The 17,014-nt window shown below is 41.3% G+C and overlaps 1 protein-coding gene across 1 annotated transcript in view; it reads left to right on the top strand.

The window, feature by feature from the left end:
• ptgfrnb (prostaglandin F2 receptor inhibitor b) overlaps window positions 1-14,082 on the top strand; it is a 75,708-nt gene extending 61,626 nt beyond the window's left edge. The window contains exons 12-15 of the mRNA XM_030756506.1: window positions 8,538-8,724; window positions 8,845-8,963; window positions 9,094-9,144; window positions 10,788-14,082. Of these exons, the coding sequence (XP_030612366.1) occupies window positions 8,538-8,724; window positions 8,845-8,963; window positions 9,094-9,144; window positions 10,788-10,900 (470 nt within the window). The 3' untranslated portion in view covers window positions 10,901-14,082. The remainder of the gene's footprint in view (window positions 1-8,537; window positions 8,725-8,844; window positions 8,964-9,093; window positions 9,145-10,787) is intronic.
• The last annotated feature ends 2,932 nt before the right edge of the window (window positions 14,083-17,014 follow it).

The raw sequence follows: 17,014 nt of genomic DNA, 5'->3' as shown, positions 1-17,014 counted from the left end.
AATCCAAGGCGATCTGAAAATGTGACGTGGAAAAACAGCATGCCGGAGGGTCGTCACTAGTTGAGTCATAAGAGCGACTCCTTCACCGGAATCAACTGTGACATTTTTAAAACCCAACAACAAGAAAATGGAGGCACGCAAAGCACTGGGAGGCTCAGTTGAAAGCCCAGACCGACATTTTGCAGCGGTAGTTTTGCAACAAGAGAGCCATCTGAAACGCACACAGTATAAATATTTTAACCCTATACTGCCGGGCGATCGCCGCTGAAGCACCCATTACCAGTCTCTACTAGCTGTGAACAGCTGGTTAACAACAAGCACTGAGGCGGCTGATCAAAGGAACTTTGAATTACCGTAATTATGTCAACCGTTTGTCATATCGGAAAAATTTCTGAAAGCTGAGAAACTGCACTTCACACCCAACATAGTTATTACGGTAATTGTTGCCAGAAGTATGCGAACGGCAGCACTTTTGAAGTACACTGAGTCGATTTACATGTTCGGTGGTGTAGGGTTACTTAACAATAATAACCTTCATCCATTAAAACATTGTACAGGGGACTTATGCATGATGCCAAGAGTAAACTGGCATTAGTTATGTTAGCTTGCCTCTATCTCATCCATTGTTGTGTTGTGTTTTGAGTCGCATATAAATTACTTCAAGAGACTACTGCCCGGGTTGCTATATCGACTCCATCCACATTGAGGTGGTATTTAATTACAATGGAAAACAAAACAAGACAGTTGCGAATCATGCCGAGTCAACCCGCACTGAATTGGTACTAATGGAAATGCGGCTTTAGAGTACTCTTGAGTGCATGGATTTAAGGCCTAGACCCAAGCAAATTTAACCCATTTAAGTTTCAAAATTGAATAGGGAAAATGAAATATGGCTTATTTTTGCCTTGGGGAGCAAAGATCTTCAGATCCAAGAAATCCTACAAATAGTTCTGGGGTTTTTTTGGGGGGGGGTTGTATTTCTATGGTTGAAATGTGTGACCAGGAGTCAAAGTCTCATCAGGGACCAGTTAAACAGGCCAAGAGATCAGTCAGTGTGGTTGCTTGGGAAAAATGCATATTCTCCAACCAGTTGGCAAGTAGTTGCTGGAGGTTGCTGGCTCTTGGCCACAAAGAGCCACTTGCACCTAAAACCTCCGTGTGATTACTTCGGACACTAGCAGGTTGCCACCGTTGACTATAGTTTGCATAGAAGATGGTTTCCAGGAGGTTTAGGTTTTGCTTTTGCTCATGTCTTGGTTAGGTTTAGTTTTTTCTCATTTTAGTACATGGCATTCACTCGCATCCTCCTCGACTTCTTCACCCAGTCACCAAATCTTTGTGCCAGCTGTTATTATGACCTAATCTATCTGGCTGGTTTTTTTTTGTGTCTGTCGGGGGTGTTGTGGTAGGACAGTCTCCTCAAACCAGATGGTGATGGTATTTTCAACTAACAGTTTGTGTTTCTAATCCCTTTGCAGTGCTTAAGATGACACAGACACACCACAGAGCTTCAGTGCCTGCTTTACAGGAAACAGAGCAAGGGTTAAGGGTTCAGTATGACTGAAATAAGCCAGATCGTCTGACCACCTCTAAAAGCAGACTACCTGGCACAAGAAGCCTGCTGTCATAGGCTGCAGCTCGCTGTGCCTCAATGCAACTGCACAAATGGAGATAACGCCACACACTTCAGGCCTAGCTCCACTCAAAGGCTTTTTTTTTCCTTCTGTACACATGAAAAGTGATTGAAGTAGTTGTGTGAAGAAAAATGAGGACATAAGGGAGATGCTGAAATTCTGTTTGACAATCCAGCAAGCACTTTTTTTTTTGAGCATCTTTAATGGGCGCCTCCTCGAGGTGACATGTTGTCGACCAGTTATTGCTGGTTTTCACCAGATGATCATCACCTCATTGCAAATAGTTGGACCAATTTTGTGTTTATTAAAACACAAACTAGCTTATTTTACAGTCTGTTGGATCACCCTTAGAGTTCTTTTTTGATGCCGTATTTACATGCAGAGAAAATATGAAAATGTTGCTCTGCATGTGCTAATGTAGCAGCACATCCACACTTTAGTGTTTGTTCTGGTGGCTCTGTTTGCAGTATACAGGAAGCTTAAAGGCAGTGTTTAAAGCCTATCAAGTAACTGTTGAGATAGTTCACAAGTTCAAATTGGGGGGGGGTGTCTGCACGGCAGTCTAGATTCAGATGAGGAACAGCTGTGGGCAAGAGGCTGTGCGTCACCCTGCTAGTGGGGGATCAGTTACTCCTAGAGCCTCTCTCGTGAGGAGGGGCTGGAGGCCTCTCTGGTGATACTGCGTCCTCTCCAAATGCACGGCTTGAGATATGTTCACATTTTTGAGTGCCTTTTTTTTTTTTTTGCAGTTGATTTATGGCTGTGTAATAAACAAAATAAGCTTCTAAGTCACTAAGTATTTTAAATCCTCTCTCCCTCCCTCTTTCCTTCCCCTCGTTCTCCGTCCGCTCCGCCGTCAAGAACAAAGAAATAAAGGATGGAGGCTAACTGTGAGAAAGCAGAGGCTTTCTAATTATAGCTCCATTTCTGGAGTAGTGGTGTCGTCGCTGAAACAAGCAACCGGAGTTCATGCATCAGTCCCGTGGAATTATGCAAAACTCGTCTTTGATCACTCTCGGCAATGTCAGACTCTAACCTGGTGTTATCAGAACGTCAGAGAAATGCCTATCGTCTGACTGTCAGCTAGCCACTTTTTAAATGATGTCATTATATGAGAGTATAACTGTAGTAATTATGCAGTAGATTAACATAGTTTTTTTAGATGCTGAAATGTGTTATTTTTATTTCCTTTTCTTTGGAAATATTCAAGGAAAAGGGTGTTTAGCCAATAAATAGGTCATATTTGTTAAACATGTAACCAGAATTTTCAAAGATTAGAAATCAATCAATCAAATCAATTCTCTAATGGCTGAGATGGCGTGTTTTTCCTCTGGCCCACGTGTACAGTAGAGCACAACAGTTTTAAATGTGCTGTGGCAGATATATTTACTCTTTACTGTAGTAAAGATGAAGGTAAATGTACTTGTCATCTTTCACAGGTTACTGAAACATGAATTGCCATGGCGTTTGTTTAGTCCTCTGCTAGGATGATGCTGACACGCCCAAAATGTCAGCACTTTGAATTGAGTTGGTAATAAACCGGTCAAAGGGCCGATGATCTCATCCATCTGTCCGATCTTAGTGAAACTTACATACACTGATCACCTAATGGATCTTCATCAGATTTGTGGTCAAGGTCATATTTGTTGTTCTCAGTGGATTTGAATTCTAATTAGTTTGTGCAAAACAGCAAACCAGTGACAGGAAAATTTATCACTTTCTTCACACATTATAATAACCTGTGAATTGTGATGGATCGTGGGCCGGATGAGCTGCTACATCACTGATGTTCTGGTTATCAGATTTGTCTGATGATTCTGTTCATGCAGTTATTAATGTCCTCGTGTCTCCCGGATTTATATGGATTTCTTCCCATTCGTTTCGGTTGGAGCTTCACGATACCATAACCAAGGTGGCTGCAGAGTGGACAGGCTTACTTTCTGGGATGTAGTAACACTGTAGCACAATTTAAGTAAACATTAACAATCAGATGCTAACCCAGCAAAATGCTCCCCTTTATTTAGAAGTAAAACTAGAGTTTAGTGCACCTGACAGGTTGTAATAATCTGTTCTTGAACTGTGACGAGTGTTTAGATCAGTTTTACCTGTTTCCTGATCATCAGATGACAATTTTTTTATGCTTACACTCTACCTCTGGAGTTTTGCATAATTTCAAACTTATGATTTTTTTTTTTTTTTAATCTTATATTGGGCCTTGATGCAGCCAATCATTTCATCTGACACGAGGAGGAAATCAGAGCCCCTCTCTGTGATGTCATACCAACCCAATGGCATAAAAATTCCTCAAAAACTGAGCTTTTTAGAGCACTCTGAAGCCTGAACTTTTAGTTCATATGTATTACAAGTATACATGCTGACCCTAATATTTGAAAATTTGGTCATCTCTATTAGGAGCACCTACCAGTGTAGCTCTATTTGACAGACTAAAAAGAAAAGTAGAATAAATAATCTCTTAACTCCTTAAACAGAAGTCTGCATATGGAACATGCCTGTGCCTGAGATGACCCTATTAGGATATCTGTCATCATACAGAGTCAAGACTAAAAAAAAAAAGTGTCTGAAACTGAGCGTTTAGAGGAGCATCTGCCACTCTCCACACTGTATATAACAGAATATAAAGAAAAGCACAGTAGGTCCCCTTTAAAACTATAAATTATGAATTATATCATATAAAGAACTAGAAAACCTCATTTGAACTTTTGTGATTTCATCCGTTCCATCATTTAAATCTGGTCTGAGCTCAAGACGTGATTGCTGCATCGGGTCACTTTGCATCCACAGCCCAAGAGATCATCATTCATATCGTACTCATCCTTCATCTTGCACAGGAACTCTTTCACTGTTTCTTCTTTCACTGGAACATGTACTGGTGGGGCCCCTGACCTAGAGCTCGTCTTTAAAGTATGATGAGCTGTAATTCTGTGTGTCATAAACACAAAGAATTACAGCTTGTGTTTGTGGTTTGGAAGGTGTGGCAGAAGCAAGGAAGGACCTTTTGATCCTGATTATCAGATTCTGTCTGATAATCTGTTTGATTATTTTCTTGATTAATCCTTTAACCTGTTAAATGTCAGTGCATAAAATTCTTTGTCCAGCTCAAATTCCAAAACCCAGCAGCTACTATTTTGTATCTGGCCTGCAGCGTTTGTGTTACTTTGAGGAAACGTGGGCTTTCTTGAGGATGTTAAAGGGTAACTCGGCCTCGTTTCACTGTCAGAACTTTACAGTTCAGTTGATTCTGGTCAGCGAGTCTAGAGAGGGTGTGTATGTGTGTGTGTGTGTGTGTGTGTGTGCACGCGCGTGTGTGTTGTGCGAGGTCAGTCGACCCGCAGTGTCACCTCCTGTTTCCTCCTCTTTGGTTGGATGGAGCGCTCGGCTACTTGTCTTTGTGCAAAAATATCGGTGCCCTCCCTCTACGCTGTCTTAATGCATCTTCATCACCACCATCATCACCGCCATCAATTTAGTCAGATTTAACAATGTGAGGGGAGGCTTTATGAGACTGTATGAGGAATATTTAATGTGTTTGTTCTGTCATGAGTGGTTAAAAATGACCAAATCTTAATGATTTTCTTTACCTTGATAATCAAGAGTCTTCTCTTGATTATGAAGCTCATTTCTGGCTCCATTTTGCAGCCTGTTTAAAGTTGAAAACACGCACACATAATGCATGATTAAGTCCTAATATGCAACTACTTAATTAAAATAATGACCATTAATTCATTTGTACAAGTACAATTTTATGCAATAGTAATGGTGGACTTTTTACTACAATGATCTATACATGATGTGCATTTTTTTTTACATTAAAAAAAAATCAATAACCTGTCAAATTGATAAATAATTTCACATTTAAACAGTATAAATCTGCCCAACTCCTCCACCTAAATCAGTCTCTGCATGAGTGGAGAGCAGCTCCTCTCCTCTAAATGAGAAGCAGTAGAGTTGATTTGCCAAAATTACATCCTGGTGTCCAGTGTGTCCACTTCTCCACTAACAGGAAGTGATTGATTTAGACTTTAGAGAGAGGAACCGCGTCTCGAACTACAACTTTTAATCTTGTGCTCTTCAAAAAGGAGGAGCTCAAAATAAAAGTGAAGTTTAGTGACGTTCTGCTGTTGTTATTTCTGCATTAAATTTCAATTCTCATGAATAAAATCTGCATGTTTGGTGTGGCTGCGTTACCATTAATGAAGGCTGAAAGCAGAATTTTGTAAGCTTATAAAACCTGAATAAATCCAGAGTAAACTATAAGAAGGCAAAATTTAAAAAAGGAAGTGATCGATTATGATGAAGGTGCATGAACAAACTTGCAAATAGATTATAGTTAACATCAGACCATGATTAAAAATTATGCCTCAATGAGACCCAGTTTAAGACGAGCTTTAGCTGTCAGTCAGACGGCCTCACGTTTGACTCTAGAGTACTTTGGTATACAGAGAAGTTCATGGTCGCCCCAATGACTGCAAGGTGCTCAGGTCCTGCTGCAAAACCAGCCCAAATCATCAGCCCTCCAACACCGTGCTTGATAGTTGTTACGAGGTCTTGCGTTTTGGTCTCGTCTGCCCAAAGGACATTGTTCCAGAAACTTTCCAAACCTGGCAATCCTGGCAACTTTAACAAACGCACCATGCTCGCTCGGTGTTTTTCTAATTGTACTGACACAAACTTCAACATGCTAACGGAGGACTACAGGCCTCTGAGATGTGGCTCTTGGGAATTTTGCTGTTGACCTTGGGGGGGATTTTCTGGGACGTCCACTCCTGGGAAGATTATTGGTATGAATGCAGGATTAAGTCTCTTCTGCACTGGATTCTTTTTTTCAGAACCATAAGCTGCACCCATGCTTTGTAATATAAAACAACTGAAAGTTTTTCTCTTAAGACCATGGACAGAATTTTCAAAGAAAAACACAAACCGCTTTAAAATTTTTATATTACGCGGGCTATAGCCTATGAAAGCGCTGGATGAGGTGACATTTTTGCCATCTGTGGAGCTAAAACGTAATTAAAAGAAAACAGTACATACTTTAGGGGCACGTCTTTGAGTGCCACTTTAATTTCAAAAGGTGGTTCATAGTGTGATATTGGAAGCAGTCATAAGATTTCCTGTTAAAACAAGATATTTTTTTTTGGGGGGGGGGTGCTTTGGTCATACTGTACTGTACATACTGTACTTTTTGGGCCCTGTGGTCATCCACTAGTGTGGCGTTCAGTCACATTAAACCCTGAATATCCACAGCAACACTTAATGAAATTTCAGCCTGGTGCCACATGGAGAGGCAAACAGGTTTCAGGTGATGACCAATATTAAGACCCGGGGATACTAAACTGAAACCAAGGCTGCTGCTCGTACTACTACTACTGATTTTTAATGATGTAGCACTTGAATATTAAAGGGGGAGGGGGAGAGAGAAATTGAGATGTGATTCATTTCTCTGCTCTGGGTGAGTTCACTCCTCTTCTCAGTTTTTTTTTCTCTCTTCATTATATTTGCTCCATCCATTCTCCCCACCTCTTTCTTCCTCCATGTGTCTGTATATCTCACTCTTTTTTTCATAATTGTTTTTCATCATCATTTGTCTTTTTTTTTTTTTTTACTCTGCATAGTCGCTCACAAATGTTCCTTTTATTTTTTCATCTGTATCCTCTATTTGTCTCCTAAATGACAGAGGATGACTAAGACTCCATGGGGTTTTTATTGTGTGTGTGCGCGCGTGTGTGTGTGTGTGTGGGAGGTACAGTGCTAATAGTCCCTCTCTCTCCCTCTCTCTCTCTCTCTCTGACAGACTAATGACTAGTTTGTGCTTCTGTCTCTCACGCTCGCTCTCTCTCTCTCTACGTCTTGCTCTTGGAAATAATTAGCTCGCTCGCCCCCTTTCCAAAGATTGCATCTATTATCACAAATTCTATCAAACTCTCGTCCCTGTTTTTATTTCTTTTGTCATCGCTATCATCCTTTTTATGATGCGTGTCCATCTCCCTGTCTTTTCATCTTACTGTGGGAAAAGGAACAGCAGCGGTTATAATGCGGTGATGATGGATTTATTCTGCTTTCTAGGTTTTTTCCTCTGTTTGGTTTGCTATCATAGTGAAATTAGGGCTGCGTTGGACCCTGAAAAAACACTCAGTTTCTACAGTGAGGCGTGTATAGTAGCACTTGTCTGTAAATGTTAAACTACAGGCAAGCTGAAGTCAGCGTTAGCCCGTGCCACTGACTTCAAATCTCAAAGAAATACTCAAAACTGTGTTGGAGTGTCGTCACGAGCAGCAATAACACACATTTTAATTGCCGTGCCTTTCTTCCTCTTCTGTTAAATAAAGTGACTTTGTTCTCCTGAACAGCTCATTGGGTTACGTTTGATCTCTTACTGGCTTGAAATATGTCACGTCACTGCAGCAAAGCTATCTTGTAATGGCACTTCTGCTGTGCTTCATTAACAGGCACACGCCTTATTTTGCCTGCATTTGTGCATTTGTGGTTTGTAAGATTTAGGTTGAAGGTATTTGGCTGCTGAAAATATGGTTAATGTAAGCACATTACCAATATCTGCATGTCAGTATGTAAAAAATCTAGTGTTGGGTATTTACAGTGGTACTGTATTTATAGATGCTTTTATTTATTTATATATATATATATATATATATATGCTAAGAAAGCCATTTGACACTTCAGCACCAAACTTTTCCGTTTTCCTTCTGTTTGTATTTTGAGGGTCTTTACAGATGCGGTTTTGTTCATATCTCATTCAGAGCCTGATGTAAAGAGCATTTACCTGCTTGTTGACTATTTATACACACAAAAGACTAACCAACCGCTAAATGTTTTATAAATCCATTACAGCTTGGCTTAAATTTGTGTGCGTTTGTGTGTCTCTCTTAGATGAAGTGGCGTATGAGGTGAAGTGGTTTTTCACCAGGCTGCGTGGCGGACATACGCTGACTCAGGTGGCCAACGTCGACCGCTTTGGTGTCGTGAGGAAAATCAACCGTAACTCATCCAGCGACGTTACAATAGAGCGCAGTGACACGCACACCTACCTGCTGAACATATTTGGCACTCAGGACAGGTGAGGTGCTAACTAATGATTTGTCTGTTTAATCCCTTTTTGGCTGAGAGAGTTACACATCACCATCATTACGACATCATCCCAGCTGCACTGTCTGACTCTGTGCTCTGTGGCTTCCAGTGACAGTGGGGAGTATTACTGCGTTGTCACTCCCTGGTACCTGTCAGCCTCAACGGGAGCCTGGACAGAAGCTGGAGAGCTGACATCATCCAGAATCTTCCTCACTGTCAAATTTGCAGGTGTGGTGCACAAAAACAAAACAAAACTGCAGTTACATCTAACATGAACACATTTAAACGTCAAGATCTTCTTACAGATGTACATTATTTGTGTAACACCGGATCTGTTGTTTCCTCTCTCCTCCTGCAGTTTGGGACTCCCTAAAGTTACCGCTCCTATATGGTGCATCGGCCTCACTGGGTAATATAGCCATTATATATGTTTGTTGCACTACACTACAAAATAATCCTTATTTATTTTATATCGAGCCCTGGTCCAGTCCCTCAATTCAACCTCTGTATGAAACGAGGCATTTCAGCTCCCTTTGCCCTCCGTTTAAGATAACTTTCTCCTGATTGGCTGGCCCTTATAAACAGAAGGCCTTTCTGTGACATCATAGAGCCCAGAGTAGGAAAAAAATGTCTGAAATAGACTGTTTAGGCCAGTGTGAAGCTCAGGGCTTTTGGCTCATGGGAATTCTACATACGATGAGCTCCTTATTTGAAACTTTAATGTTTGTAACCACTATTGTAACAGTATGTTTAGGTCAGAAAACAAACCACCAACTGCTGAGTCTAATTCAGTATTTCTACAAGTTTGACAGTTGACTAAATCTGCACTAAAACACTACATCACAGCTTTCCTGTTTCCATCTTCTCCTATACTGTTCCCTAAAGTATCCTCCACTCTTATGTGTATATGGTTGCGTGTAGGCATTTTTAAAAGACTGTTATGTTGCTGACAAGCCATCGTAGTCTGATTCTGTAAGCTGGCTAACTAAAATGTTGACTTAGCATGAAGAAAATGTAAATGCAGCCAACCGCAGCAGAAAAAAAGTCTCTGGAAACTGAGAAAAGCTCTGCTTGCTGATGCTTGCTGTCAAGTGAGGGTATCCTTGCTGAAAGTGCTGGCCAATAGACTCTCTTTTGTGTTTTCTATTGCACTGCACTGCACTTCACTTGCTGACAGTGTTCATCTCTATTTAGGACGTGCCACTCTGATAGGTGGCATCATCCATGCACTGCGAACAAGAATTTGAGTTGAATCAAAATAGTCAGTAGAGTATGCCTTAATTAGCACTTGTGGTGATTTTTGGAAAGCGCTTTCCTGTTTGCTGTTAATCATAAAAATCAGTATTTTGAGTGGCGATTGTTGCAATAAAGCTAGCAGCAGTAATAGCCACAGAAGTGATTATAGTCCTGACATAGTCCTGTCTTCCCAGTGCCACATGAGCTGAAGATAAGGGAATCCCTGCACATCAGCGCTTAAGAGCTCGAATCAGTGCCTTAAACAGACAAGAAAATGAGATTGGAGTAATGAGACTTCAGTTTGAGTTAAAACTATCTTTTATAATGCTTCATACCTCTGGAACTTGGTCCCTTTTCCCAGGACAACCCACAAAGCTCTCTTGACAGACTTATGCAGGGCCATGGTGTTGTGGTTCAATTCCAGGAGGAGACACAAGCCCACCCTCAGGGGTAAATCCAAGCCTAGTCCCAGTCCCAAGCTTGGATCAAATGGGAAGGGCATCTGGTGTAACATTATTACCAAATGGGCCAGTCCCTTGTGAAATAAGGGATCTTCTATACATGGCTTTACATTTGAAATGTGTGTCGACTGTTAGCCACTTAGCAGGGGCGAAAGCATTAAAGTCACAGCTTTCTGAACTGGTTCCTGGAGTTGTACATGCGTATTGTATTACTAGTAAAAATGGTACACGGGAATAAGTTTGTTTTGCCAATGGAAATGGTTACATTAGCGATCATTGGTGTGGTGTTGTAGGTTTTTATTAGTGTTGGTAACATGGTGCCTTTTCTGTTTTTTTGAACCTTGTGTTTTTCCAGGTGTTGGCCTCTTCTCTCTGGTCCTGGGTCTGGTTTGCGCCCAGTGCTGCTGCCGCAACACCGCACACCTTCCACGCTCACGCAACAAACTCATGGACCTGGAGATGGACTGACAAACACTTTCCCCCGCGCCCTCACACTGCAGCGCTCACAGGAAGCACCACACGCATAACAGACACACGCCCATAGACGATTTCTGGGACACCCAGTTGTTCCCAGGCGACGGGCGTTGGGATTAAAAAACGCATTTTCGCAGTGCTTTAAAAGGTGCTCAGGATTTTTTTTCGACTCTGCAGTGTAGGAGCAGGGGACTTTTCACACTCACCAATGGGAAGAAATAGCCTTTTCAGACTTCTGTTTCTATGAAGAAATCTGTGGCGCTTCTAGAGAATTTTATGCAGATAAATTTGTGCCCCGCTGATACCACCGCCGTAGGAGAAGCTCTGAGGGATCCAGAGTTTAATATCTGAGGAACAGGAGACTTCTGAGACAACACTGCCACTTGGGAATAAAGGATCATTAAATAGATCTGCTGCCTCTGTAACCACTAGAGATAACAAATGAAGTGCTCAGGCCAGACTACATGCTTTTTTTTTTCTTATCCTGATGCCAAGGCAACCAGTAAGCAGTGTACCAGCGAATCGCGCTAAAAATTTTTTTTGGGAGGAAGCACGCAAATTTCAGGGGTTCTTTGGGGTCGTTGAGACTGGAGTGCCATTACTTAAATGAATCTGCACAGGGTTAAAGACATAACACATCCCTGTTAAATCACATGGGCTACGCCTGCTAAAGGTATTCTGGCATTGCACTACCACCCCAAAGTATTCCTACCTTAACACATGGACAATATTTACCTTTATTCTCAACTCTAGTTTTTTGAAAATTAAGAGATTTTAAGTGAGAGACATTTTTAAGCTTTACACAGAGATATGCAGTGTGTTTGTGTGTGAGATATACTGTACATGGTGCCAATATTTTGAACTAATGGAGGTGTGCTTGGTTCATATTGCCACATCAACACTTGAACTGCTGCTCAAAGCAGCGACAGCAAGCACTCTTCTTTTATAAATATTCAAAAAAAAAATGTATCCAGCTGTTATTTTTGCCTGAGTCTTGTGTGTTTCGTACACTGTGTGAGTGCTGTGCTACAGTGTGTGAGACAAAGAGTTGCATGTACTGTTTTGTAATGGCAGTATGATGTCATTCATGAGCAACACAAGTCCATTTTTTAATTTTTTATTTTTTTACCCCCCAGGGTTACATTTTGATCACATCAGAGCTTCCTCCATCTAGATTTGAAAAGCTAGCTGTCATCTCGCTGTGGCAGACTCGCGTGTGCTGTGAACAGCATGACTTTGGGTGATGCAAGGATCTCAGTTTCTTCCATAGTTTGCAGTTTTGAATAAAGTCCATGCATGTTTCTTAGCTTTGGGTTTAAAAGGAATAGTCAAATAACATGGAAATGTGCTTAGCCTGGTTAGCTTAGTGGAGGAGGAGGGGGAAAATGCTAGCCTAGCTCATTCGGAAATGAAACAGTTGGCTTTGAAAGAACTTGTTCTTCTCTCATTTACATTTCTACCCAATTTACATAACCAACATAAATGACTTTCTGAAATGGTTGCCAAGCAATTTGTGTCATTTTTGGTGTAGCTAGGCTAGCAGTCCCACCCCCACAAACAGTATAAAAGATGGCCGTAGCTACCGCCATCTAAAAGTCCCATTTTAAAACCTTGAAAAGAGCATTTCCACCATTAACATTTGGTTGCAGAAAAGGGGATGAGGAACACTGTCAAACTGCACGCACATTAGCTAACGACTTGCGATTTACAGCTTGTTAGCCAATGAGCATGCAGTTTCATACCACAGATAATCCTCTATTTTGAAACACAGCATGACCGAGATTTACAATACAGACTTGATTTTTTTTTTTATTCAGTATGAACCAAAATGAGGGACTGAGCCTATGAAGTGTTTCCAGAAATCTGTTTTCTCACAAGCTTCTACAGTGTTTTTGCAACCACAGCTACCGCCATCTGGTGGCCTTCAGATAGAAGGCAGGTTGAAGGCACTTCCTCATTGGCTTCAATTTTCCAACCTGGAAGCTACATCCATGTTTTATACTGTCTATGGTCACACACTTACACCCCTATCTACTTATTAGTTATGAGCTCACCCCTACATCGGTCTGATGACAAACAACGAGCTACAGTGTAGCTAAAAAAAAAAGTGGCCGGTAAACATTTCTACAACCAACAATGTGTGCATTATTACCCTAATTCCTTAGAGATGTGTAGTCTCTGTTTTTTTTTTGTTTTGTTTTTTTTTGAGAGTTCTGCTGTTTTCCTTGCACTTTGGAGATGAGAGACTAAATTGTATTTCTGTAGAACGACAACAACGAAAAAGAAACCTGCAATAATCAGCCGGCTGGCAAAGTTGGCTGTGTCCAGCTCATATCAGCTGACATCTGTTTAGTCTCTGTGGTGTTTTTATCGCAAATGAATGGACTTGCGGTGACTGGTGTATCATGACTGCTGTGTGAACACACACACACAAAGTGAGGAAGTTTGTGTCCAAACCCAGCGGGATCCAAGTGGGTCTGTTAGGTTTTTGTTTTGTTTTTTTAAATATGATGTGCCAGGCAGTTTCCTCCTGAACTGGCTGAGGTTGAATCAGACTTTTTGGTGTGTTTTTAAAGGGAGTTTTAGGCATCTTTATGAGCAATATGAGGCTGCAGTCGAGTCACAGGTCACAGAAAGCTGAACTTTTCTTTTTCACCCTCAATCAGACCTAAAACACACAGTAAACATGTAAAAGATCCCTGCCACTTTGATTCTGAGTAAATGTTCTCAGATCAACATTTTTCTTTCTGTTTTTTTGTTTTTTTTTCTTTCTCACTGAAACAATTTAACATAATGGTCTGCATCATTTCCACATGTCCTCCTTTAACTATTAAAAATGGTGTTTTGGCTCGACTGAAGGCGGCTGGTTAGTGCAGAAACTTCCAGTATGTTTCCTTAAATCCTCTCTGTGATTGTACTGTTGCAGTATTCAGATCAGGTTTTACCACTATCATTAACACACACCTACACATTCACAGAACCTGAGCACACAGGCAAATAATATCGTTCTGCGAGGGTAAACAAGACCTACAAAGCAGCATCAGTACACACCCCTGATCATGTGATCATGTCACTGCAAAGCCTCCCCAGTGTCTTTTTCTATTTTGTCATTTTATGGCAATTAGTATGATGACTCATAATTTTTTTTTTTTTTAAATAAACAGATTTGTAAGATGTATTCATTCTGACAGTTTTTTTTTTGTCTATATGGTCTCATTTCATTGGTGTTTCATGGCTCTGTACAACAATCACATGAATATTACACCCGTTTTAAGATTCAACCCCCCTAAGAGTTGTTTATGAAGGGTGATGCTATCTCTAGAAGCCAAAACTGCTTTTTTAATGCTGGAAAAAGCTGCCAATTTAACATGGGAGTCTGTGGGGATGGTCTCACTTTTGGAAGCTCAAGTGGCCGTTAGAAGAACTGCATTTTGGCACATTGGCGTTGGCCTCATTCTCCAGCAGTGGTTAGGCAAAAAACAAAGTGGTGGCCAGAACCAATCAGATGCAGCGTACAGGCACAGAGTACAGGTGTGTGTTAGCAAAATATGTTTGGGAAAACTGCTTCAGTAATGTTGAGGTCCGGGGTCTTGGGAGGGCAATTTCATTGTGTATTTTTTCTATTCAGGTATGTTTTTACTGCATTGGCAGTGTTTGTGTGGGATCATTATCATGCTGAAAAAAATGAAGCTGTTGCCAATCAAACACTTTTCAAATTGTATTTCATGCTGGATCAAAATCTGGTGGTACTTTTCTGCATCCACAGTTTCATCAATTTTGACATGATCTCCAAAACCATTGGCTGAACTGCAGCGCCAAACCACCACAGAGCCTCCGCTGTGTTTCACAGATGGCTGTAGACACTCACTGCTGTACCTCTCTAATTACCTCCTCAGTTAGCGAAGCTGGTCTGATAACGAGCTGTCCGTATATCAACTTTTTGCTAATTTTTTAAAAAAATGAAATGAGTTATATGCAGACATAACAGCGGTTCAGCTCTTGAGTTAGGTGCCTTTTTTTCATGCTTGAAAAACTCAGTGTTAAGTGGTGTAACACACCAAATATCATTCCTCTGAAAATGGTTGGGTACAAGTACTGGACTGAAAATGAGTGAAAAAGCAGCCAATGTCCAAAGAAACACTTTGCTCAAGATTACTGTAAACACCGACAAAGTCTGGCTGTTTGAAGCACAATATAAAGAACTGAGGGGTGCTGCAGTTCACTGATTGACCACTGGTGTCACTAGATGCAAAGTGAGCTTCTTCCTGATGCCGCTCAAATCAACATTTAAGTGTTTGTATCATCTGTTGCTGCTGGTTGATGTATTGTGTGTAAATAAGCCAGTAGTTCCTGCAGCTGGCCCTGGCTGGCCCACGTTTGCCCTCTTTCTGTTAAGTGGCTACTGATTTTTTTTTTTTTCCCCCAGAAGCTCTGATGTGGTCGTGATCAGCATTCCTGCTCTGAGATCTGTGACAAATGTGGGCCAATTTAGTTTTCTTTTCCATCTGTGGGCAAGCCATCAATCAGATTTTTCTGTTCTCCCAAAATATGGCTTTAAAAAAGAAAAAAAAAAAAGCAACTTTAAAAACTTCTAGCAGAATAAATGTTTTATAATTCAACATTAAACCGCAGCCATATCGCTTCCTCTTCCCTCCATGTTGTTCTTTCTGTGTCTCCCATCGCCTTGTTAGTCCTGTGGGATTCGTCTGTTTATAGTTTTTCTCTCTATTTGTCACCAGTCTCCCTGTCGCTGCTCTTTTAACCACGTCTCCATGCCTTTCTCTTAATTTCTCCTCATCACACCAATCCCTCTTTCACTCTCGCTCTTCATTAGAAATGCAGATGAGCTGAAACCTCGGCTGCTCTCCTGGGCTTTTACACCTCTTTAACGACAAATCTCTCGTTCCATCTCTCTCTCCCTCTTTCACCACCACCCTTTCTCTTTCTCTCATCTCCATCTCGTGTGGAGATGGGAGAGAAGAAAGACACACTGTTGATTGGCTCTGGAGCTGTCTGTGGCTTTTCTAACATGCTCTTGTTCTCTCTCAGGGTCCATTTGACCCATTTTCCAGTTCCTGTACGCATGTATGCATCTACGCCACCCATGGATCACTTGATAATGTGGCCTTGTCGCAACTTAAACCATTGTGTTCCCAGTTTAATCAGTGGCGTGTGTGTTTTTTAAAAAATAAAAACGGCACAGGGTGTTTTTTTTATTTTTTATTTAGCTCTTGTTCACCACTGTAAACTCCTGCTGTTTTGGAGATGGCGCATTTCATGGTGTGAGCCCTGGCACCGACTCGAACGTGTCACAGCTTGAGGGTTGCTCCACATAACAAAGAATTCAGACAGAAAAATTTAGCAGCACATGGAGCAAAGTAAGCAGCCCGTTATCCCCAGAGTCTACCAGAGGCGACGTTTTCTTGTCTTCATTGTAATCGTAGCTGATGTCTCCAGCAGCTCCAAACAGCCCCGGCTCCATCACACCAGCCTGCTGTCTGTTAATGCCCCGTTTCCTTTCTCTGTACCCCCACCAATCCAAACCGGCTGCAGTTTAATAAACTGATTTTAATTCAGTTTTTGCTCCAGAATTTGGGGTTTCCTGCTGCGTCAAAGCTCAGTTTAGATTGTAGTTTTAAACCACGTCCGCTCAGACTCATTTACTATAGGTGCTAAAGATTTTGAAGGGATTTATAGGAGTTAGTGTGAATCTAGTGTGTCTTTCTCACTGTAAAATCATTTGCAAAGCCTAAATTAAATGTGTTTGGTGCAGATGTTGAAAGTTGTCCGGGGGTGTTGCCATCAATGCAGTTTTAAAGGACACGTATCATGCTTTTAAAACCTTTCTTATATGTAAATCATTCACTTGTCGTCTATATAAAGTAGAACTGCAACGCTTTGGTATGAATTTCTCGTTGTTGCTTCACAGACCCCTCTTTTACACCTTTTTTGACGTGCGTCTTAGAGCAACCCGTTTTGGAGCGGTCTCTTTAAATGTGAGCGTTCCGCTCCTCCCCTTTCGGCCATTTTTGTAGTTTGATAGCAGCGATACGATTATCTACTTGCAGAAAAGCAAGCAGGCTCTGATGCCTGGAACGGAAGTGGGGG

This window comes from Archocentrus centrarchus, chromosome 2, assembly GCF_007364275.1.
Source record: "Archocentrus centrarchus isolate MPI-CPG fArcCen1 chromosome 2, fArcCen1, whole genome shotgun sequence".
NCBI lineage: Eukaryota > Metazoa > Chordata > Actinopteri > Cichliformes > Cichlidae > Archocentrus > Archocentrus centrarchus.
Note: the sequence above shows the minus strand (reverse complement) of the source record. Positions and strands in the feature narration are given on the sequence as shown.